The following is a 25,500-nucleotide window of genomic DNA, read 5'->3' as shown; positions in this document are numbered from 1 at the left end:
CCTCCCACATACTCTTCCGCTATAATTGGTATCACTCTCAGGAAAGTACTACTGAGTCTTTGATGTAAATATTTATTGATTATTTCACATTCGCTCTCTTTTCTTTTTCCTTTAACTCTTTATTAATTCAGATTTGCTTTCTGTGACTTTACTTTATAATTTGTGCATTCTGTCCCCTCAAGCTTTACAAAGATTCTAAAACATAATCACTGCATGTGAAGATAATAACCCAGTGCTGGACAGCAGCACAAGCTATATCAGTTTTTGTTAAATTGTTTAATTTTGCCTTTGCAGGAATTTGTATCTCCCTAACACCTTGTTTCCTAACCTTGAACTACAATATTTGCCATGGTAGACTGTGTTTAGGAGTATATTTTACTTCTACAAAAGAGGAGATTCCAGAAATGACATAGCTAAGACACAACATCAAGGGTTTGGGAAAACTCAGCAGCTATTGCCATGGGAGAGGGGAGAGGAAACTCCCAGGTAAATGAGGATATTGCAAGAGTTATTCACTGTCAGTACCCTGCACAACTGGGTTGGATGCTAGGTGTTCACCTTAGCAGACACTGCTGTCTCAGGGCAATCGACCGATGAGACACTAATGGGAGTTTCTAAGTGTCTGCTCCCTGAAGAAAACTTCTCAAAAAGCTAGATGCATTTCCATATTTTTTTATATCAAACAGTGTGGAGATTTATACAAATTGTTCATGTTGATATGAATAATCTTAGAAAATATTTAAGATTTGCAATTCTGGTCATTGGCAATACTGTTTCTATATAGAAGAACCTTGTTATAAAAGGAGGCTGTGCTTTGTAAATGATAATCTTTTGCTAAAATTATTTGGACCCAGTATAGGTTTATCTTGAGAAAACATATCTGACTGATTCATGCAATTACATTAATATTTGTAAAACTGTGTGATTTATTTGGTTTAATTATGGGGGGATAATATGAAAAATGAATGTTCTGTGAAATAGACACCACATTTCTCCTAGGTTGTTTTACTGGATAGAGTCCCTCCAATATCGACATCTTTCTTTTAAAGCATTACCAAAAAAGAAAGAAAGAAAGAAAAACTAAAGATACAACTTTCATATGAACAGAGGTACTGAAAGGAATGGAGGTGGGGGAAAACTGGGGTAGAGATGTAATGCATGAGAGAATTAAAAAAGAAAATAGAATAAAAAGTGAAAGAATAAATCTGAAAAGATGTAATGAAAAACAGAAGAAAGTCTCCCTCTGCATTCTACAACATAATAATACTAGGAGAACTGAAGAGGCAAGGAGGACACGAGAGTGTCAAAGGGACAGATTAAGAAGAAGCCATAATGACGTGTCCTACCAAAGGAACCAATATAAATATATTTGTAGGGACACTATATTACCTGTGATATAAAACTGAGGCTTAAAGAATTCACTAGGGGTGAGGTAGAGAGATAAGAAGGCAAAGACTTAGTAGGTGGGCCAATGCACACCAGGGATGTAAGATGAGCCTTATGAAAGCCCACTAATTAGTAAATTCATTTCAGAATACCAGATTTTAAAAAGAAGTGTTTGAATGGAGGTGTCTTATGTTCATGGATGCTGCACTTCCAGAAGACATGGGTCACTAATTTAAAACCACAGTGCAAAGCATAGCCTACCTGCACAAGTAAGACCCCAGAGGTCTGCAAAACAACAGAGGCCATTCCTATGGCCCTTAGTTTCCCACCAAAGCTACACAGGAAGGTCTGCTTTCTGAGAACAAAACATATCCTCCCCTGCCCCACTATCTGCCAAGACAGTTTGGAAAATGTTCTCCCTCCTGGCTACTTTTCATTGCACAGAAAGTTGCTACATAGGCTGCTGAGGGGAAAAGACCGCTGTGATTTCACCTTGTCCTGGACCCAGTAAGCCACAACATCAAACCTGCCAGGAAAATATGTGCTCTTTGGTGCAGTAGTGGCAGACCTACTATGAGGTAACCAACAGTACTCTTGTGGAAGAATGCTCCACAACAAGTCTCATGATTTGGTATGTCAATTCTTTTGAAAGACTGTGCCAAGCAGGTCATAGAGCTTAGAGTAAAAGCTGGTTTATTTTTTTAAGTTACCTAAGTGTTCATGCCATCAATTTACCTTCTAAATATTTATATTTATAACTTAGTCCTGTTGAAGTTCATCAGAAAAGCTTCCTTTATGATGAGAGGTAGGTAATAGAAAGATGCATATATGGTCAAAGTACTTAGAACAGGAGACTGTGTGCTCAGTTATAAATGAGTGTTGTTTATCACTGCCCCTCAGTTAAGGCTCAAGAAATGTTGTGGCAGGACTCAAGTCCCTTCTGGCCGGCCCACTGCAGCACCGTGGTCCCTGGCCCGGAGGAGTCTCCAGACACCCGCAAGGACCCACACAGGATCCGCACGGGATCGATCCTAAGACCTCTGGTGAGTGGAACATGGTGCCTGCTCCAATCCAATCGTGCAGGACTGAATTATGGAAGCAGGTAACCTGGCCTGATACAGGGCTCAAGTCCCTTCCGGCCGGCCCACTGCAGCACCGGGGTCCCTGGCCCAGGGGACTCTCCGGACACCCGCAAGGACCCACACAGAATCCGCCACGGGATCCTAAGTCCTCTGGTGAGTGGAACACAACTTCTGCCAGGAGGCAGGTTCAAACACCAGATATCTGGCCCCTTCCCTGCAAGAGGAGAGCTTGCATGCAGAGAGTACTCTGACCACTGAAACTAAGGACAGAGCTAGTCTCACAGGTCTGCTGATAGAGACTAACATAATCACCTGAGGAACAAGCTCTAACCAGAGACAACTATAACAACTAGCTCCAGAGAATACAAAATTCTAAAAGGCAAACTTAAGAATCCTACTAACAGAAATCAAGTCCGTTCACCATCATCAGAACGCAGCACTCCCACGCCACCTAGTCCTGGGCACCCCAACACAACCTAAAAGCTAGACACTGATTTAAAATCTTATCTCATGATGATGGTAGAGGACATCAAGAAGGTCTTTAATAACTCACTTAAAGAAATACAGGAGAACACTGCTAAAGAGTTACAAGTCCTTAAAGAAAAACATGAAAACACAACCAAACAGGTAGAAGTCCTTATAGAAAAACAGGAAAACACATCCAAACAGGTGATGGAAATGAACAAAACCATACTAGACCTAAAAAGGGAAGTAGACACAATAAAGAAAACCCAAAGTGAGGCAACACTAGAGATAGAAATCCTAGGAAAGAAATCTGGAACCATAGATGCGAGTATCAGCAACAGAATACAAGAGATGGAAGAGAGAATCTCAGGTGCATAAGATTCCATAGAGAACATCGGCACAACAGTCAAAGATAATACAAAACACAAAAAGATCCTAACTCAAAACATCCAGGAAATCCAGGACACAATGAGAAGACCAAACCTACGGATAATAGGAGTTGATGAGAATGAAGATTTTCAACTTAAAGGGCCAGCAAATATCTTCAACAAAATTATAGAAGAAAACTTCCCAAACCTAAAGAATGACATGCCCATGAACATACAAGAAGCCTACAAAACTCCAAATAGACAGGACCAGAAAAGAAATTCCTCCCGACATATGATGATCAGAACAACAAATGCACTAAATAGAGAATATTAAAAGCAGTAAGGGAGAAAGGTCAAGTAAGATATAAAGGCAGACCTATCAGAATTACACCAGACTTTTCACCAGAGACTATGAAAGCCAGAAGAGCCTGGACAGATGTTATACAGACACTAAGAGAACACAAATGCCAGCCCAGGCTACTACTATACCTGGCCAAACTCTCAATTACCATACATGGAAAAACCAAAGTATTCCACGACAAAACCAAATTCACACATAATCTTTCCACAAATCCAGCCCTTCAAAGGATAATAACAGAAAAGTAGCAATAGAAGGACAGAAATCACGCCCCAGAACAAGCAAGAAAGTAATCCCTCAACAAACCAAAAAGAAGACAGCCACAAGAACAGAATGCCAACTCTAACAACAAAAATAAAAGGAAGCAACAATTACTTTTCCTTAATACCTCTTAATATCAATGGACTCAATTCCCCAACAAAAAGACATAGACTAACAGACTGGCTACACAAACAGGACCCAACATTCTGCTGCTTACAGGAAACCCATCTCAGGGAAAAAGACAGACACTACCTCAGAGTGAAAGGCTGGAAAACAATTTTCCAAGCAAATGGTATGAAGAAACAAGCTGGAGTAGCCATTCTAATATCGGATAAAATCGACTTCCAACCCAAAGTTATCAAAAAAGACAAGGAGGGAATACTTCATACTCAGAAAAGGTAAAATCCTCCAAGAGGAACTTTCAATTCTGAATATCTACGCTCCAAATGCAGGGGCAGCCACATTCATTAAAGACACTTTAGTAAAGCTCAAAGCACACATTGCACCTCACACAATAATAGTGGAAGACTTCAACACACCACTTTCATCAATGGACAGATCGTGGAAACAGAAACTAAACAGGGACACAGTGAAACTAACAGAAGTTATGAAACAAAGAGATCTGACAGATATCTACAGAACATTTTATCCTAAAACAAAAGGATATATCTTCTTCTCAGCACCTCATGGGACCTTCTCCAAAATTGACCATATAATTGGTCACAAAACAGGCCTCAACAGATACAAAAATATTGAAATTGTCCCATGTATCCTATCAGATCGCCATGGCCTAAGACTGATCTTCAATAACAACATAAATAATGGAAAGCCAACATTCACGTGGAAACTGAACAACACTCTTCTCAATGATACCTTGGTCAAGGAAGGAATAAAGAAAGAAATTAAAGACTTTTTAGAGGTTAATGAAAATGAAGCCACAACATACCCAAACCTATGGGACACAATGAAAGCATTTCTAAGAGGGAAACTCAATAGCTTCCAAGAAGAAACGGGAGAGAGCATATACTAGCAGCTTGACAACACATCTAAAAGCTTTAGAAAAAAAGGAAGCAAATTCACCCAAGAGGAGAGTAGACATCAGGAAATAATCAAACTCAGGGGTGAAATCAACCAAGTGGAAACAAGAAGAACTATTCAAAGAATTAACCAAACGAGGAGTTGGTTCTTTGAGAAAATCAACAAGATAGATAAACCCTTAGCTAGACTCACTAGAGGGCACAGGGACAACATCCTAATTAACTAAATCAGAAATTAAAAGGGAGACATAACAACAGATCCTAAAGAAATCCAAAACACCATCAGATCCTTCTACAAAAGGCTATACTCAACAAAACTGGAAAACCTGGATGAAATGGACAAATTTCTAGACAAATACCAGTTACCAAAGTTCAATCAGGATCACGTTAATGATCTAAACAGTCCCATATCCCCAAAAGAAATAGAAGCAGTCATTAATAGTCTCCCAGCCAAAAAAAAAAAAAAGCCCAGGACAAGATGGGTTTAGTGCAGAGTTCTACCAGACCTTCAAAGAAGATCTAATCCCAGTTCTGCACAAACTATTCCACAAAATAGAAGTAGAGGGAACTCTACCCAACTCATTCTATGAAGCCACAAATACTCTGATACCTAAACCACAGAAAGATCCAACAAATATAGAGAACTTTAGACCAATTTCCCTTATGAATATCGATGCAAAAATCCTCGATAACCGAATCCAAGAATACATTAAAGCAATCATCCATCCTGACCAAGTAGGTTTTATTCCAGGGATGCAGGGATGGATTAATATACGAAAATCCATCAATGTAATCCATTATATAAACAAACTCAAAGACAAAAACCACATGATTATCTCGTTAGATGCGAAAAAAGCATTCGACAAGATCCAACACCCATTCATGATAAAAGCCTTGGAAAGATCTGGAATTCAAGGCCCATACCTAAACATGATAAAAGCAATCTACAGCAAACCAGTAGCCAACATCAAAGTAAATGGTGAGAAGCTTGAAGCAGTCCCACTAAAATCAGGGACTAGACAAGGCTGCCCATTTTCTCCCTACCTTTTCAACATAGTACTTGAAGTGCTAGCCAGAGCAATTCGACAACAAAAGGAGATCAAGGGGATACAAATTGGAAAAGATGACATCAAAATATCACTTTTTGCAGATGATATGATGGTATATATAAATGACCCTAAAAATTCCACCAGAGAACTCCTAAACATGATAAACAGCTTTGGTGAAGTAGCTGGATATAAAACTAACTCAAACAAGTCAATGGCCTTTCTCTACACAAAGAATAAACAGGTTGAGAAAGAAATCAGGGAAACAACACCCTTCTCAATAGTCACAAATAATATAAAATATCTTGGTGTGATTCTAACTAAGGAAGGGAAAGATCTGTATGATAAAAACTTCAAGTCCCTGAAGAAAGAATTTAAAGAAGATCTCAGAAGATGGAAAGATCTCCCATGCTCATGGATTGGCAGGATCAACATTGTAAAAATGGCTATCTTGCCAAAAGCAATCTACAGATTCAATGCAATCCCCATCAAAATTCCAGCTCAATTCTTCAATGAATTAGAAAGAGCAATCTGCAAATTTATCTGGAATAACATAAAACCTAAGATAGCAAAAGCTCTTCTCAAGGATAAAAATATCTCTGGTGGAATCACCATGCCTGACCTAAAGCTTTACTACAGAGCAATTGTTATAAAAACTGCATGGTACTGGTATACTGACAGACAAGTAGACCAATGGAATAGAATTGAAGATCCAGAAATGAACCCACACACCTATGGTCACTTGATCTTCGACAAGGGAGCTAAAACCATCCAGTGGAAGAAAGACAGCATTTTCAACAATTGGTGCTGGCACAACTGGTTGTTATCATGTAGAAGAATGCGAATCGATCCATTCCTTTCTCCTTGTACTGAGGTCAAATCTAAGTGGATCAAGGAACTTCACATAAAACAAGAGACACTGAAACTTATAGAGGAGAAAGTGTGGAAAAGCCTCGAAGATATGGGCACAGGGAAAAAATTCCTGAATAGAACAGCAATGGCTTGTGCTGTAAGATTGAGGATTGACAAATGGGACCTCATGAAACTGCAAAGCTTCTGCAAGGCAAAAGACACCTTCAATAAGACAAAAAGACCACCAACAGATTGAGAAAGGATCTTTACCTATCATAAATCAGATAGGGGACTAATATCCAATATATAGAGAGAACTCAAGAGGGTGGACTCCAGAAAATCAAATAACCCCCTTAAAAGATGGGGCTCAGAGCTGAACAAAAGTTCTCACCCGAGGAATACAGAAAGGCTGAGAAACACCTAAAAAAAAAATGTTCAACATCCTTAATCATCAGAGAAATGCAAATCAAAACAACCCTGAGATTACACCTCACACCAGTCAGAATGGCTAAGATCAAAAATTCATGTGACAGCAGATGATGGCGAGGATGTGGAGAAAGAGGAACACTCCTCCATTGTTGATGGGATTGCAAGCACGTACAACCACTCTGGAAATCAGTCTGGCGGTTCCTCAAAAAATTGGACATAGTACTACCGGAGGATCCCACAATACCTCTCCTGGGCATATATCCAGAAGATGTCCCAACCGGTAAGAAGGACACATGCTCCACTATGTTCATAGCAGCCTTATTTATAATAGCCAGAAGCTGGAAAGAACCCAGATGCCCCTCAACAGAGGAATGGATACAAAAAATGTGGTACATTTACACAATGGAGTACTACTCAGCTATTAAAAAGAATGAATTTATGAAATTCCTAGGACCTGGAGGGCATCATCCTGAGCAATCACAAAAGAACTCAAATGAAATGTACTCACTGATAAATGGATATTAGCCCAGAAACTTAGTATAGCGATATATAAGGTACAATATGCAAAACACATGAAACTGAAGAAGAAGGAAGACCAAAGTGTGGACACTTTGCTCCTTCTTAGAATTGGAAACAATCACCCATGGAAGGAGTTACAGAGACAAAGTTTGGAGCTGAGACAAAAGCATGGACCATCTAGAGACCACCATATCCAGGGATCCATCTTATAATTAGCCTCCAAACGATGACACCATTGCTTACACTAGCAAGCCTTTGTTGCAAGGACCGTGATATAGCCTTCTCTTGTGATACTAGGCCGGGGCCTAGCAAACACAGAAGTGGATGCTCATAGTCAACTATTGGATGAATCACAGGGCCCCCAGTGGAGGAGCTAGAGAAAGTATCCAAGGAGCTAAAGAGATCTGCAACCCTATTGGTGGAACAACATTATGAACTAACCAGTACCCAGAGCTCTTGACTCTAACTGCATACGTATCAAAAGAAGACCTAGTCAGCCATCACTGGAAAGAGAGGCCCATTGGTCAGGCAAACTTTATATGCCCCAGTACAGGGGAATGCCAGGGCCAAAAAATGGGAATGGGTGGGTAGGGGAGCTGGGGGGTGAAGGGTGTAGGGGACTTTTGGGATAGCATTGGAAATGTAATTGAGGAAAATACGTAATAAAAAAATAAAAATAAATAAAAGAAATGTTGTGAGGGAGTGGAAAGATCTAGTGGATGGGAGTGTTGTGATATGCTGTCTTCTAGACATGATATGGCCTCCACCTTTCAGACATTGCCCAAGTTGTGTTTCCCAACACAGGTGACTAATCTCTGACCTCTACCATTTATAGGCAGTTGTGAGCAGTTGCTAGCTGCTGGGAGAGAGGAATCATTTTTCTTTGAGGGTGTGGCCACAGATATGAACAACACAGATTAGATATACTTATTATTCAAATGAAGATGTAAAGGGAGGAAAGAAGATATATTTGGAGGAAGGATAGAGGTGTAGTTTGAGGGAGGAAAATAAGGGATGGATATGATTATAGTTTATTTATACTCTCGAAGGAGAAAATGATTACATATGAAAATAACTTAAAATACAATGTAAGTGGCCTTGAAAAAAATAGTAATAAATGGCCTTGGTGTGTGGGGGGGTGCAGGAAAAATACCTCTGTGTGTAACCTGAATACGTTTGCCAACACTCTGATTTCAGTATTGTGAGTGTGTCTTTGATGCTGGACAATTTAAAACCTATAAATGTAACTCAGGTCTGACCAGATGGGTTTGTTAGTAAAGCACTTACTATGCAAGTCAGATATCCAAGTTTGAATTTCAAAAGGCCACATAAAAACTAGACATTTAGGAGCATCTCTAATCTTAGAGCTTATACTATGAGATGTCCTGGAACCAGCTAAGCCCGTATCTGCTGTAGAGAAAGCAAAAACAAAAAGGAGACCCTGTCTTAACCACAGTAGAAAGTCAGAGTTGATACCCCAGTTAGTCCTCTGACCTCCCCATGTGTGCATCCATGTACACACACACACACACACACACACACACACACACACACACACACACACACCAGAGAAAAAGACAAAAATCTCAAATGTCTAACAAAACCAGAGAATCCCTGAACCAGGGAAGCATTTTCTTGTATGGAACAGGGTATAGCAGACAGGGCAGTTGAAAGGCTGAGGGAGAGAGTTTGGTTTTCACTACTCAACAAAAGTTTTATGGAATAGTTATAGCAGCCTCCATTGAAGAAAATGCTAAGGTTGGTTCCTCAACTAAGACTAGAGGAAGTGTGAGTCACTAGAAAAGTCTCCCAGAAGCCACACTGCATAAGTTTCATGGAAGGATGCAAGGGAGAAGGCACTGGGCATCTTCCTCACGGGTATTCATCCTTGAGAGCCTATTAGAAAAGGGCTTCATGTCATCCAAGAGTGTCTCATTTGATAGAATACACACTTGGTGCAGCATCAAGTTTAATAAATACAGGGTTGGGGTGTAAAATGGGAATGTAAACTCGATGAATCTGCGGGAAGTAAAATGACCTTCAAACAAATACCAATGCTTGAGACTGACACACTGAGTGCCACAAAGAAGGGAGACAGGAGAAATTGCTTTACCAGGGATATGAGTTTCCAAAGTTCATTATAATGGCCTTGAATGAGGTTACTAGAAACTTAACCACAGTTTTTGATTCCCTGGGGGGGCACACAGGTCTTTCCTATCGTTGTTTCAGTGTGCGTCTTTGTGTGGATCTTTTCCTATGAGTTCTGTTGCCTCAGGAAACCAGACACATCACATACCTCTGAAGCTGGAGTTACAGGTGGTTGTGAGGTTCCACAAGTGGGTTCTGGGAACTGAACTCAGAGCTACTGCAAGAAGAATACACAATCTTAAGCTGCAGAGACATCTTTCATTACATTTATTGATGTAAATGACCTGAGATGCTGATCAGGTTCGTGATGATCTTAAATGAATGGGAAATTTATCAGCATGTGAATTTCGTGCATAGAGTCGTAAAAATTTGTATTTCACTACTACAACACACCAATATAATTTCCTTTCCTCTGGATTATTTAAATTGCACATTTATAAGACTCCTATACTCTAAGTCTCGAGGAACAGAACGAGGTGATCCAATCAGTACCTGCTCAGATATAAATCTAAGCACAGTGGAGTTTAGCACTCACTGTTACTCAAGGCCTATCCTTCCTATGAGGAATCTGTCATGACCATGACCTTGTTCTTAGAAGCTCCATTAGATTTTCTTTGAATAATAACTGCATTTGTTACATGTCCTTTATGCCCTAGACTCTCCCTTAAACAATTAACATGTTCATTTTACCCAGTCATCACAAGATATACTAGGAAAAGAGACTGAGACAGATGTAAAGACTTGACTAAGGTCAGAAAGTTGGTACTACAAGCATGCACCCGGTTGCTAGGCAATCTGACTGCCGTTATTGCATATGGTGACAGAATGCCTCCTGGTACAGAAATGGGTTTATAGTGCATTGCATCTCCTGCCACCTTTAAAGTATACATTTTCACTCTACCCTCCCTGGGAATAATAGATTCAAAAAACAAAACCACTTATCCATGTAGTTATTGACATTGCCTTACCACTTCATCAACTAGTTCCTAACCAGTAAGCCTTGGTCTTCAGCAGATCAAATTTACTTTACAGATTTCCCTTCTGCTCAGTCTTAGAAAAAGTGCTCAAAAATAAATGTCACTTGCAGATTTATTCAAACACTAAAGATTATACTGATGAAAATGGATCCCTGAATTTACCTGTCTCCCAAAATATATCTCCTAGTTGAGCAAATAACTTTTTGGCAGAACTCAATAACTGTTATGTCAACAACTGAATTTCTCAGTGTTAAAAGGCCCTGAGCTTTCAGCCTGGGCTGTTAATGATGTATTCAGATGAACTTGATACTCTGGCGTGCAGATAAGTTTGGCAGTATGGAATTCTACTTTAAACCTGAGCATGGTGCTCAAATTTATTGAAGTAATCTATATTAATTATTTAAAACTAGTGAGTCTGAATACCTGACAGTAAAAACTGCACTTTCCTCTATGTACCTTGGAACAAGTCAGACAGAAGTGTCTGGCAAGCCCTTCTTTGCATTTCAGTGAGTTGATTTCAAGTCAGAAAGGTACATATTCTCCTCTGCTCTGCTTTTAGCAACATTGACAGCTAAGACTCACACTGTGATACTGTGCCAATTATAATCACTTGAAAGCTGTTATTTTTTTAATGACTTAATTTCATAGAAAATAAAGCACAATTTGGGCATAGTTAAAAGAGCTCAAGATTAGAGATCAAGCTAAAAAGTAACAGAGGTAGTTACTGCCAATGTATTCTTGCCTGGGCAAGGAAAGAATCCAGCTTAAATGTCACTCTGAAACTTACTAAGTAAATAACTTTGAGTGAAACTCTCGTCTTTAGCTACTACTATTGTGTCAACACAATAATATCTTATTTTCATGAGTAGTCTGAATTTATTTATGTGTATTGCCTCATAAAAATGTGAGATAAACACAAGGAAATGATTGACAATGTTTATCAATATATTTTCCCATGGAAACGCCAGGATTATGGTATTTCTTGGAGTTTCATGTCTACAGTTTTGTTACATCTTAAAAATAAGAATTAGATTATTCAAAACTCTCTATAAAACAAATTTGAAGAACATTGATCAGATTAACCCACTGAACGCTCATCAGTCAAACTCTCTCCTGCCCCTTCAACTCGACGCACTTCAGGGAAGAGGCAGGTTCACTTGTATTTTTTTCATGGAACCTACAAAAGAATGTTTAACTTAGGTTGATGTGTTAGAATCTCTCTTTCAATAGAAACACATTGCATGTGGAATCCTCATGTTTGAAACGTTCACGTGCGCTGTAAGCTTGGCCCAAATGTGGCAGTAGTAATGAAACATAAAGATTAAATCACAGCATATATTTTGTTACCCAAAGAAATGAATAGTAATAATAATGATAATTTAAGTATTTTTCTCAGAAAAGATTAAGAATATTTTAATACAAAATATTCCTAGACAATGAGCTACAGGCAAGTAATTCTGTGATGATTGAAATTCATCCTTTCTAAGGTTGAGTCACCTAACTCATTATCTAATATGAAGTGATCAGCCCTGAAATTATATGCACAGAAACTATATCCACACAAACACCAAAAAAAAAAAAAAAAAAAAGGACTTGGCAGGCCGCATTTACATATTTGTGCATCTGTTTATAACAACAATAGAAGAAAAAGTGTAATTTGAGGAGATACTGTGAAATAACAACTCTGCAGTGGTTGGAGAGAGGATGGGGAAGAGGGAAATGATGTAATTGCATGTCAATTAAAGTATATTAGATAAAAAGAAAAGCTGTGATCTATTTTTATTTTTGACAATCTAATGTATTTTTTGCTGTCTAATATGAAATTTCATCTCTATAAAGAGCCCATAATTACTTTGATTCTTCTAAAGGCTGTGTCTGGGGTCCCAGCACCTAAGCATCTGTCCTTAGATCATTGAGTGGCACACTATTCTAATATCAGAAGAAGAAAAGTCTCCTTTTCATTGTTAGCTAATGCAGTTGCTTTCATGACCTTCCCCATCCCCACAGCATCAATGTGATAATTTCACTCCTTCAAAGAATCTAACTGCCCCATCATGTCTAGTGGTGTTTAGACCACTAGTTTTAATGTCATTCTCAGACTTAATTTATTTAAAAATTGAAACAGCTTTTGTGAGAACGAAATCATCCAGATGCATATTTTCCTTTTGTGCAACGCTTGCCCGTGTTTTAATGACTTTTCTGAGTTGCTTAGTAATGCTATCAACTGTGTTTTGTTTGTATATAATGGGAAAAATGAACATTTGAAAGTTCCACCTAACTTCACGGACCAGTGCTTTTCAAAAAGCCAATGTGTGGCAGAAACAAACCATGTATTAGTCAGTCAAGCATCCAACTGCAAGACAGATAATGGATCTCATAGTAAGGAGTAAGGGAAATCTGATGAGGTTGCAGATTCTACAACAAAATTAATATCTGCAGTGAGAAATGTTGTGAAGCTCTAGACTAGCAATAAATAATATTCGTAGCTCTTTTAAACAGACACTAAATATTGTTTTGCCCTTTGTACTGCTTATTTATGTTGATGTAGATTTCTTCAGAGTCTGACCAAAACCACCTAACACACTGAAGACAAAAGCAAATACAGTGAGAAGCTGTATTCTATTAGGCCTAACACTGAAGGGACTTATAATGACACAAGACAGTGTCATTGTTATCACTAGATGAGTTATGTCTTGAAAAGTCACTGCCTTTTTATTAAAATAAAAATAATGTGTAATTTATATTTAAGCATATAGGTAGAGTGATCTAGTAAATGCATATACTAAATAAACATGAAATGCTCATTAAACAAAATACACATTTAAAAGTTTATGACAAGAAAGACTGTCCTCAGCACTGAAGAAGAAAAGCAAAGGAATCGTTCCCAAGAAGGAAATTTTGCCTGTATTTCTTTTTGGTTGTTGTTGTTTTGTTCTTAGTATTTACTTATGATTTCACATTTCAGACACTCAAACAGCAATTTTAAGGCAATATATAATGATGCTTCAAAAAATCTACACAAGGACTTAGGGCAACTGGAAAGTTACAAGAAACTAAGGAAGAAGAAGAAGACAAAAAAAAAAAAAAAAAGAAAAAAAGAAAAGAAAAGAAAAGAAATCCCCAAAACAAAACAAAACAAAACAAAACAAAATTAAAAAACCAACTAGTTCCAGAATTATAAGCATACAAGACAGACTAACAGGAACACTCATTTGAATGGTATATAGTTTAACAAAGGAGCAGAGTCAAACCAATTAGAATGGCTAATCAAAAACTCTGGTGACAGCACATGTTGGCAAGGGTGTGGAGAAAGAGGAGCTCTCCTCCATTGTTGGTGGAATTGCTAACTGGTACAACCACTCTGGAAATCAATCTTAAGCTTCCTCAGAAAACTAGAAATAGATCTACTTGAAGATCCAGCTATACTACTCTTGAGCATATATCCAAAAGATGCCCCATCATACCACAGGGGCACATGCTCCACTGTGTTCATAGCAGCCTTATCTGTGATAACCAGAAGCTGGAAACCCAGATGTCCCACAATGGAAGAGTGGGTACAGAAAATGTGGTTCATGTACACAATGGAATACCATTCGGCTATTAAGAATGAAGACATTATGAGATTTGCAAGCAAATGGATGGAACTAGAAAATATCCTGAGTGAGGTAACACAAGCCCAAAAGGACATGCATGATTTGAACTCACTAATAAGTGGATATTAGCAAAAATTTTACAGAATACCAAGGATACAATCCACAGAACTCAAGAAGGTTAACAAGCAGAAGGGCCCAAGTGAGGATGTTTCAATCCCACTCTGGAGGGAGAAGAAAGCAATCATGGGAGGCAGAGGGAGGGAGGGACCTGAGTGGGAGAGGGGAGGGGAAGAGGAAAAGGTGACCGAGATCATGTATTGTGGGTGGGGCAAGAGAAAAGCCCTGAAGGATAGCAGAATGAATGGAAATATGCAACCTCAGGGCATGAGAGGTGGGGGGGGGGGGGATCCTCTACAATGTAACAAAGACCTGAAAGGTAAGAGAGTCTCAGGACTCAAAGGAAGAGACTTTAGATGAAATGTGCAACAGTAGAGAAAGTAGGGAACTTGTAGAGTCCACCTCCAGTAGAAACTTAGGGCATCAAGTTGAGAGATGGGGCTGCCATCCTACAGTCAAAAACTCTGACCCAGAATTTTTCTTGTCTAAAAGAACTTCAGGAGAAAAAATGGAGAAGAGACTGAAGGAAAGGAGATCCAGTGACTGGCCCAACTTGGTATCCATACCTGGGGAGGCTCCAAGCCTGACTCTATTACTGATGCTATGGTGTGCTTACAGACAGGAGTCTAGCATGGCTGCCCTCTGAGAGGTCCAACCAGCAGCTGACTAAGACAGATGCAGATGCTTACACCCAACGAATGAACTGAAGTTGGGGACCCCTGTGGTTGAATTAGGGAAAGGCTGGAAGAAGCTGATGAGGAGGGCAACCCCATAGGAAGACCAACAGTCTCAACTAACTTGGACACCTGAGATTTCTCAGACACTGAGCCACCAACCAGGCAGCATAGAGTTGCAGGTACAAGCCCCCTGACACATATAAAGCAGAGGACTGGTCTGGCCTCAGTGAGAGAAGATGCACCAAACCATGGAGAGACTTGAGGCACCAGGGAGTGGGGAGGCCTGTAGAGGTTGGATGCAGGTTGGGGACATCCTCTTGGAGACAGGGGCAAAAGGAATGGGATGTAGAACTGTGGGAAGTTTGACTGGGAGGGGGTTAATGACTGGACTGTAAAAAAAAAAATAAAAAATTTTTAAAAAGTTGTAATGCCTATAACTGAGACAGGAAAGATTGTCCTCCTATGAAGAACCCATGAAGATTTATATCTTCATAAGAGCATCATATGTCATCATTAACACACTCTCTACCCCATTTCACAGCGACTATAGTAACAACTTCTCTTAATTCTCTAGGACAATGATTCTGCTTATTGAAGACCTGGGGTTCATGCAGGTCAAATTAAGAGCAGTTAAATACATAGGACTAGGTAATCTATTTGGGTGAAGCCGTATAGACTGCAGAGGAAGAATGGAAAAGCCACCAGCTCCAGTGGTCATGGGATATATTCCTAGAACATGATACCACTCACAGGTGGTCCAGCTGTCTCTTTAAGACAGTTTGGAGTCCCCTTTACCATAAGAGATATGAACTACCCACAACCTAATAACTAAACTCTGGAAAGAGAAAACATCCTAATAACCATGGCCATCAGAAATAGTTAAACCACACAAAGACTACCAGTTTCAAAGCTATGCTTTTTGACGAATCATCAAAACAAGTACAAAAACCTTTTCTAAGAACTAAATACAGGAGATATATGTTAACTATATGATGTATACATAATATGCTATCACATGTAAGTATATGCATATGTTTATGTGTTTAGGCTGTTATCAAGAACGGAAACATACATTGTAGTATATTTATGTCCAGTCATTCCTTAGAGTCCTGAGATATTATTCTGTAGAAAAATTAGTTTATAGCCAATGCTATCTACAAAGCTTCCTTCTACTTCATATTTATACCAACATAGGTGAATCCTTTTCATGTACTATTAGGGGTGTTGGAGCATCTGGAATTCAGTTCAGTTAAAAACAATATCAAGTTAAGCAGATACATAAGAAAAGTTTAGGAAGCAAGGAGAAAAATATACAAACTCTTAGTACTCAGATGGAATTTGTGGTTGTAGTTTTAAGATGATGTTGTTTGTAGATGTAGCCTTGACATTAAATCTTTGGCAAGTTATCTGAATGCTTTGGCTTTAGAGTTATGCCTGTTCAATGGAAATAGTACTAGCTTTTCAGAATTTATTCAAGGAATAAAGTGAGCATGAGTTCTGCTTTAAACTAAAATCCTGTCACAAATGAGGGATATTAGCACGAGGCGAGCACTGGGGCATTTCCTACATGATGGGCACAAGGGAGTTTGTTCATTGAGAAAAGATTGTATGTAAATCATCTTTATACAGACATATTCTTAAACTACTGGGCGGCACGAGATATTCCACTCACTTCCAAGAATATCTGGGAGAGTTGGGACAACATATAGGATCCTAACAGAGATGACTGGCTTTAAATTTTATGGAGAGGATGTCATCTCAAGAAAAAAAATTCACTGTCTTACCTGACTCAGAACTAAACTGTGCTTCTTACACTGTGCATTGGGGTCTTCTGAAAGAAATGGACTAAGTTCTTATTCCACTCCTCAGAAATACTCAAACAATTCTTTAGTGATAATCATTAAATGTTTAATCCCTGGCTTCTTTTATTTCTATTTTAAAATATGGAACGAATCAAATATATCTGAGCTAAAATGTTTATCTTGGCAGATAACTGCTAAGAGACTAAAACTTTATTAAAAACAGAAGGAAGTTGAGATTAAAATATGGGGAGAGAGTCAGGTTTAAGAGTAAGGGAGAGAAGTGTGAATATTTTGTTTTGAGCTCTGGTTTTTATTTCATAAGGCAACATGAGTTGTATCAAACATTCTGTCATCTTAAGTTTTATGCAAATTAAACATATCATCTTGTCTAGATATTTTGTAGTCAAGACCATAAAATGTAGCAATTCAAAGATTTACACTTGAAACAGAGTTCAGAATTTACAATGATCCTTTAAGGCTAATCTGATTTTCTCCCTTATTTATTTATATCTACTTTTTTTTGCCAGTGTTGTATATTAATCATGCTTCAAGGTCTGTTTACTTTCTGACTCATGAGAATTAGCCTGTATCCTTTAGTTATGTGAGAGCGTAAGGAAGGCCAGCATTTAATTACAAACATGTCATCTTAGATTTATGTAAAGGACTGTAACCTTGCCAGTGCCTCTTTTACTGCTGGGGAGAGATATTAACCATTCAGAAATGCACATTCCCTTTTGGTGTGCAGCAGAGTTCTAAACAAGAGTGCTCTTTTTTGCCGGCTTTTGTTTTTCTTATTGTTTGTTTCTACCTCAAATATTTTTCTTCATATTCTCCTCAGCATTGCTAATTGCTTTTTCAAAATGTACCTGTTGTAATTAATAGATGTTGTTGCTTACTTGGGCTAGTGAAATGGCGAGATGGCTAGACATAGGAAGGCCCTTGGTTACCTGACTTTGGTAACTAAAACCCACGTGGTAGAAATAGACAACCAAATTTCTCAAATTTTCTTTTCACTACACACACACACATACACACACACACACACACACACACACACACAATGCTATTTTTGTTGTTGTTGGAAGCCAAAAGACTGTTCCAGCATTCCCATTGAAAAACTTACACATGTTGTATCCAAATATATATAGGAAATTGAGGTCCAAACTATGTTTATCAGCAAAGACTATTGCCAAAAAGTAAGTGATTAAATAAGTAAATTTTAAAAAATAAAAATGTAATATTTGACAGAAAAAAAGCAGCTTTTATCGATGATCATTCAATGCATTTAAAAGCCTCAACTATGAGATGTCATTACCTCTACATGGTTGTCAGGAATGTGTTCATAGTTATAAAAGGTCCCTGTGTCCTCCAAGATGGCATCATACACTTCTGAGTCATAGTTAAAGAGCTCTGTAGTTGGTGCAGCCAATACAGCATCAATGATGATAAGTCCCAGGGCAACTCTTGCTAGCATTCCCATCTTTCAAGATTTCTTAAACAGAAAATGTAAAATACAAAACTGATAATAGCTTAGAAATAGTTTATACTAAATAGAAATGATTAATCAATGTCAGCATCAAGACACTCAAGCTGGTCTCTTTCTTGGTAGCATAGTTTAAAAACAACACATGTATGCTGGTAATTTAAAAGATCCAAAAGTTCCATTCACACACACCTTCGCATTTTTATAACGCAAACTACAGTGAAAGATGCATCATGCCTTCCATGGTGAGAAAAACGTTAGGATGTAAAATGTTTGTAAGGTACAGAGTCACAAGGCCTTTTGCTAGCAGATGATTTTAAGCATCAGAGCTCTCTGTACCATTTAAGAAGCCCTAGATGCAGATGTGTGATGAGGATGATGGTAAAGATGGAGACTGATGGTCTTGCCATTGTGTAGATGAGGAGACTGAGAAGTCATTAGTGATTCTACTGACACGCATAACTCTTCCTCGTGTGCCCAAGCCTAAGGTTTTTTCCTTCCCAAAATAAATTAATGAAGGCTATTCCTCCTATTGATCCTTTGTTGACCTGGAAAGCTGAATGCATGTACAATTTGATATACTTCAGAATTAATATTTTATGCAGTAATTTATAATGTTCTAGCATAATATAAAATGTCACTTTAATTTCTTAGTATTTTAATTATCTATAACCGAGATGTAGTCTTAGAAAGCAACAAGGATACATGTCAGAAAGGCAATATTTGCCCAGTTCCCTCTAGAAGGGGATTTGTACACACATACAAGTGGCTCAGTATTTCTTTTGTAATTGTTTAGCAAGCATAATTTGTTTCTCATTATAATATGCTTTGGAATGGCTCCAATACAGTCTTAGCATAATTGTTTCAAGTATTTTAGTTCTGTGGGTACATATTCCTTTGACTATAGTTTAGCTTAAGAATAAAAAAACAGCTGCTCATGCTTATTTTTTTTTGAGTGCTTACATTGGCAATAGTGAGAATATTCACCAATAATCAATTGTTCACCATGCAATGTAGTTTCTTGCTTAATGTGTAATATGAAAAGATCTATGTTCTGGGGATCATTTTCTAGTTAAGAACAGTTCTGATGTCAGTGCCTCTGGACACTTGTAGAAGGAGATTTATTACTTTGAAACTTAAATTCACCATCAGTTACTTGAAGCAAGATTTTATGAAGCTCACACAAGCAGGAGGATCTTTGATTCTTCTGAGAACATGATCAGCACAAAGAGTTCCTGACGCTCCTCTCCCATGCTTTCTCCAAATACTTTATAAAATTCACACTGGATGAATTGGGCTCTATTTAAGTTGTCTTTGGACAGAGCATTAGAGGTTGAGGATTTAGAATTCTCATGAGCAATAACCAACAGTCTTGCTTAGTAGGACAGTACAATTCACAAATCTTCCATGAGCCACATTCTCATACTCCAGTGTAAAGTGTCAGCATTGCTATATCTGAAAAGAATGTTTCCCTGTACATTTCTAACAAATTCCATCATTCCAAGAAAACTTTCACTTAACTAATACTGTTTCTTTCTTCATATTCTCTCTGTAACTTCAAATGTCTGCATATGAGGGTTCAATAGCAGTTAGCCTTTCCAGAAAAGCTATCAGGACAAGGACAAGCAACTTGTGTGAAGTAAAGTTCTTAAGAGTATCTATGTACGTTTTGTTACAAATATGCATCTTGGATTATGCATTTACATTTGTATTTAATATAGTTGAATCTTTCAGTTTTTTTGTTTGCTTTATCATATAAAAATAGCCTGAAAACATCAACTTAATTAAAACTTTAAAAATATCTATCACAGAAGGACATTCAAAATATAAAGTGCCATATAATGATCAGTACATTTTAAACACCTAAAAGACCAGTATTTTCTCCTTCTGCATAATATTTCAGTCAACATAAATCAATGTTGTCTTTCTGCTGTGAAAGGCTGTGATCAGTGTAAGAGATATTGATTTAAGGCATATATTGGAAACCACTATAATTTTACTCACATCTGTTAAAACTATTAAGATTAACTATTTTGCCCAATGTTATTAATTCTTAAGGTAATCCACATTTTGAATTTTCCAAGAATAATATCAATGTACGGTCAGCAGCAAAATTAAAACAAACCCACTGTATCGATCAAAGCCAACATGAGACCATAAAGCACGTTGAATTATTTTTTTTTTAAAGTTGTTATACTAGGGGGAGAAAGAAGAAAGCATGTGTAAAAACTTACCTTTGGCTCCGACTTGATGAAGTCGCACAGAGTGACTGAGCATACAGAGTCCTTGGTATTTGCCCCTGACCAATGGATAGGAATTCTGGTCTGTGGGAGGTGTAATTTGTAACACTCAACTTTCTGTTTGAAAAACCTAACCTGGAGAATGCTTCTCTGTCTTTAAAAACCGTTCATTATATTATAGTCACACAAGCTAAGCTAAATAATCCGAATTTCACAGTACACAAAGCTTGCAGCGATGCTAATTAGCTGTAATTGCCAAAATGTCACCTTAAAATATTTAAGTAGAAAAAGGCTAGTTTTCGTAGGTCTCTTCTCTAACAAATTCACCAGTTAAGAAAGGAAGGGAATTAACACGAGGTTAGTAGGTGAGGGTTTCTTAAGTAAATAGTCTAATATGAAATAATTCCCCTCACTTTACATGTCTTAAATTACATTCTTCACTTTTCACTAATGTCAACTGAAATCTCAAATGTTACAAAAGACTTATCTGTTTCACTTTGTGTAAGGAAAGATAGCCAAAATTATTCTGATTGCCTGGAATGCTTTGATAACAATGAACAATGAGCCTTTTGCATGAACAATTTTAAAAGGAGTATTTCTAGAAATAATATATAAATATGATCTGAGTGTTCTATAAAGGCTCATTTTCCTCTTTTATCTAACAGAGCCCAACAAATCAAATTACATAAGAACAAGATATCCCTAAAACCAAAAAAAAAAAATGTTTTAAACTTTTCTTACGGGAAGTGGTTTGAAAAATTGAGTTTCGTTACAGACAGGGAGAAAAAAATATATATGTGTTAGCTTTCTATTCCTTAGTTTCAGAACTGTGAAATTCCTAAAGAAAGATAAAAGTGGCATGTTAGATTCTATTTTATTTTATAGACTTCTAGAAGCCTGACTCTTATGCATCAATAATCTTTCCTATGGGACCAATGTAAATAGATGTATTGGATTCCGAAAGCCAATTTGGTTCTGGCAAACATGCAGAATATTAAGATCTGTTCTCAGGACATTCCTTTTCTCTTTATAGCACTTTCCCAAATTTCTCTGCCCTTGAAATTTCTTTACCTATGATGTTAACTGTTCTTAATCCATCACTTCCATTATCCACTTGCTTCTAATTGTTTGGCTTAATTTGTTGTATATTCTTTTTGGGGACCAATTTTTTTTTCAGAATGGAAATAGTGATAATTACTATAGTAGAAAGTTTGTGAAGAAAGTAGAGGACACCTTGCAAGAAGACATTTTCCTTATCTTTCATGTGGAAACAACTTTTGCATATGGCTTGAAAGGCCAACTCTTGCTTCATGTACCAGCTCTGTTTAGCAGAAATGTCCTGCACTGAGTCTGAGATTTCATAAATGCTTTATTCTTCCAAGGTACTCAGAGGTAGTATGATTATAACCACCCACAGATGGGGATATTGAAAGTCAGATGTTAATGATCCAACATTATATGTAGAACATGAGAGAGAAAGCCAATTATATTTCCCCTGGTTTCCTGGTCCTGGATGGTACTGACCTTGTCTGAGGACTATAGGGACTGCAGGGTATAAAGAAAAATTTTAGCTCTTAGCTCCTTAGATTCTACTGTAAGGCCTGTTTAATAGTTGGTAGTTTTAAGGTTCTTGAGTTCTTTAGAATGATCAATAGGTTGATAACAATCCATGAAATGCATAGCATTTCTTTTTCTTCTCTTATTATTTAAGTTTCATGTATGCCTTGGCACACAATGGAAGCATGAGATAGACCTAGTCTATCAGAGCTTCCTTCAGAGTTCTGGATGAATTTTTAAAATTAGTGTCAGAAGTAATACTTCCATAATGACCATTATTAAACCGGTGATTAAATGATGTCTTATTTTTATCACAATTTAAAAGCCAAGACCTTGATGGGAATGTTGGTAGAGGGCTTATCTAACATATGCATAACTCTTAAATGCCAGCCTCTGCCAATCAGAGCTCCATTGATACATGTCTACAATCTCAGCAACTGGGTGGTCAGGAAGGAGAGTCAGAATCAGTCAATCTTCTGATTCATGGGTTTGAAGCTAGGTGGTATATATGAGCTTCTGTCTAAGTAGACAAACAGACAGACAGATAGAGCTACCTGTCTTAATATAAAATTAAGGCAAAAATTATAATTCCTCAGACTTCTCTTTTTTCAACTTAATAACACTTCTATTTCTTTTTATTAAAATGGATAATTTCTTCAGTCATTCCCATTGCTTTAACTTGGTCTTCTTGAAATTTTCAAAATCTATTTTGAACTGTTGGTTCTCAAGTTTGTAGCAAGCTCCTGAGGCTATAATCAACACTGAACAGCGAGGAAGGATAAATTATCAGTTCTAGCCTCCTTTATTCATAGTAAATATCTTTTTTGTCTCCTGATAATTTTCTTAATAGAGGCTAAGCTTGTTTACCAGAAACCCCAGGGAATCAGTCATTATGACAAGTTGCATTAGCTCATAACTGGGGTTTTATAGAGCTTATTCTCATCTTCCAAAACATTTTACAAAGACTTTTGGCTAGAACTCTTTACAGAACTAAAAACTAGAGTGATTGCTTTAACAGCATTAGTGTAAAAAAAAGTGTTTTTCTAACGATTCTTTCTATTCTGTAGCAATAATGAGCCAAAATCATCAGTAACTCTGACAATAATCTTTGTTAGCTTCCCTTTGGATTCTAAACGATCACATCAAACTGATCTGAGGCGAGACACATATATTCCACCCACTGATGTTAATACATGAAAATGTTGCTTACAGTGTTAAGTTTTCTCCCTATAATAGCCTATTTACCATGAATCCCCCCAATGCCTTGCAGGCTTTCTACACACTAGTAGGGGTCCAAAACCCTAGCTGTACCATTACCCGCACACACTGTGTCGCCTACACCCACAATCTTAGGAAGTTTTCCCCTAGACTCTTACATGTTCTCCAATCTGTAAACACCTGTGTCTCCAGTTCTTTATGAAGATTTTCCTTCCTTTGCTTTATTATTAAGCTATAACTCCTGGCAAAGTTTTTCTCTGGCAGTCATTCACTCTTACAGCTGAAGGATGGAGAATTCATTCCCAACGTTTTATCACCCAAAAGATTTTTGTCTCTTTGCCCAACCAACAGGTTTATCTTTTCTGGACTTTACTTTTGGACTTAAATTCTTCACTTATTACCCATAACTTCTCTTCCTGACCCACTGGTCAGAGTTTTGGATTCAACATTGTTCCTGGCTCTCTTTATCCTCCACATATACCCATGTCTTCATTCCCAGTGTCATGATACACACATTTCATTTGTGTTGGTGGCATGTTATTGTGTTGTCTCCTCCTGTGATAGAAAGGCCACCACATTGCTATCCACTTACCAACTGTCATCTTCCAACTGTCATCCCTGGTCACTTCATGCTCTCCCTCTAATACTCTGAAATGCACTCTCATCTCATTTCTTCTGAGAGCTGCATCCCATAGGTTCCATCACCTTTTCCCTACCCCCTTTTTCTTCTTACACTCATGTCAGATAAACAATTACCATAACACTCTAGAGGTAAACACATCTCTTTTCTTCTCCTTCCATCTATCAAAGGACGTGGCAAATATTTCTACTGAAAATTACACAAAACAATGGTCGTTTCAAATTTAAATCCACAAAGGTAAGCTACAGTGTTGACTCAGAGATGGTAGTTTTAGGATGATTCTTTTATTAACTTAAGAGAGATATGTTACAAGATGCATTTTGTCACAATAATCCCTATACCAGTGGTTCTCATCCTATGGTTCTTGATTCCTTTGGAGGTTCAAATAATCCTTTCACAGGTTCGCCTAAAATCATCAGAAAAGAGAGACATTTATATTATGATTTTTTACAGTAGCAAAAAATATAGTTATGAATTAACATTGAAATTAATTTTATGGCTAATGGTCACCACAAGAAGAACTGTATTAAAGGGTTACAGCATTAGGAAAGTTGTGAACCACTGATCTATATGCATTGTCTCATTACCAAAAAAGAGATAAACATCAAGTGTTTTGCTTTCTGCTCTAAGACCCACTTGCACTAAACCATTGCCTTCCCTTCTGTGTCTAGGCAAGAATCTGTATGTGTGTTCTTCACATAATGCTTGGGATTTCATTCATTCTTTCTTTATTTTCTTACAGTCCATATTTGTTCACTTGTCTCTTCTTAGTATCTTCTCCTATCAGTTTTAATATATGGCTAAGCATCTACTTAAGTGGTACCACCAGGAGGCTTTCCTGACTCCTGCACATGAAAATAGACTTGTTCTTCTTAATCCTGCTCTATATTACTGCTTGCTTCATTTTACAACCCCTTTGCTTATATATGCATGTTGCTCAGGTAGGCTTCGTGTGAGATTCTCTGCTCATTCTCATTACAGCTTCATTCTGTCCTTCCAATTATAGCTTTTATATGATATAAAGCCTATAATAGTATAAACTTTACTAGTCAGAGTCAGAGTTACATTTTCAGTGTCTATGAGAGCTCTCAATCCACAATCGATGCTCAGTGTTCATTTTGTTTTTTATGTGTAAGTGTATGTTTATGGGAATGCATATATCATATGTCTTCCTCTATTGCTCTCAATCTAAATTTTTGAAAAAGAATATCTCTTTGAAATTAAAACTCATCAATTCAGATAATC

The 25,500-nt window shown here is 37.6% G+C and overlaps 1 protein-coding gene across 2 annotated transcripts in view; it reads right to left on the bottom strand.

Moving 5' to 3' along the window:
• Positions 1-24,229, bottom strand: part of Epyc (epiphycan) — a 37,841-nt gene extending 13,612 nt beyond the window's left edge. The window contains exons 1-3 of one of the 2 annotated variants that reach the window (NM_007884.2): positions 24,208-24,229; positions 20,835-20,924; positions 18,433-18,609 (exon numbers count right to left, since the gene is read on the bottom strand). In NM_007884.2, coding sequence (NP_031910.1) covers positions 18,433-18,597 — 165 coding nt within the window. In that variant the 5' untranslated portion in view covers positions 18,598-18,609; positions 20,835-20,924; positions 24,208-24,229. Of the gene's footprint in view, positions 1-18,432; positions 18,610-20,834; positions 21,195-24,207 lie in introns of those variants that run through there. The other variant, NM_001379456.1, reaches the window with a different exon arrangement.
• Positions 24,230-25,500: the final 1,271 nt, after the last annotated feature.

The sequence above is a fragment of the Mus musculus genome, chromosome 10 (genome assembly GCF_000001635.26).
Source record: "Mus musculus strain C57BL/6J chromosome 10, GRCm38.p6 C57BL/6J".
Lineage (NCBI taxonomy): Eukaryota > Metazoa > Chordata > Mammalia > Rodentia > Muridae > Mus > Mus musculus.
This window is presented reverse-complemented; position numbering and strand designations above follow the sequence as displayed.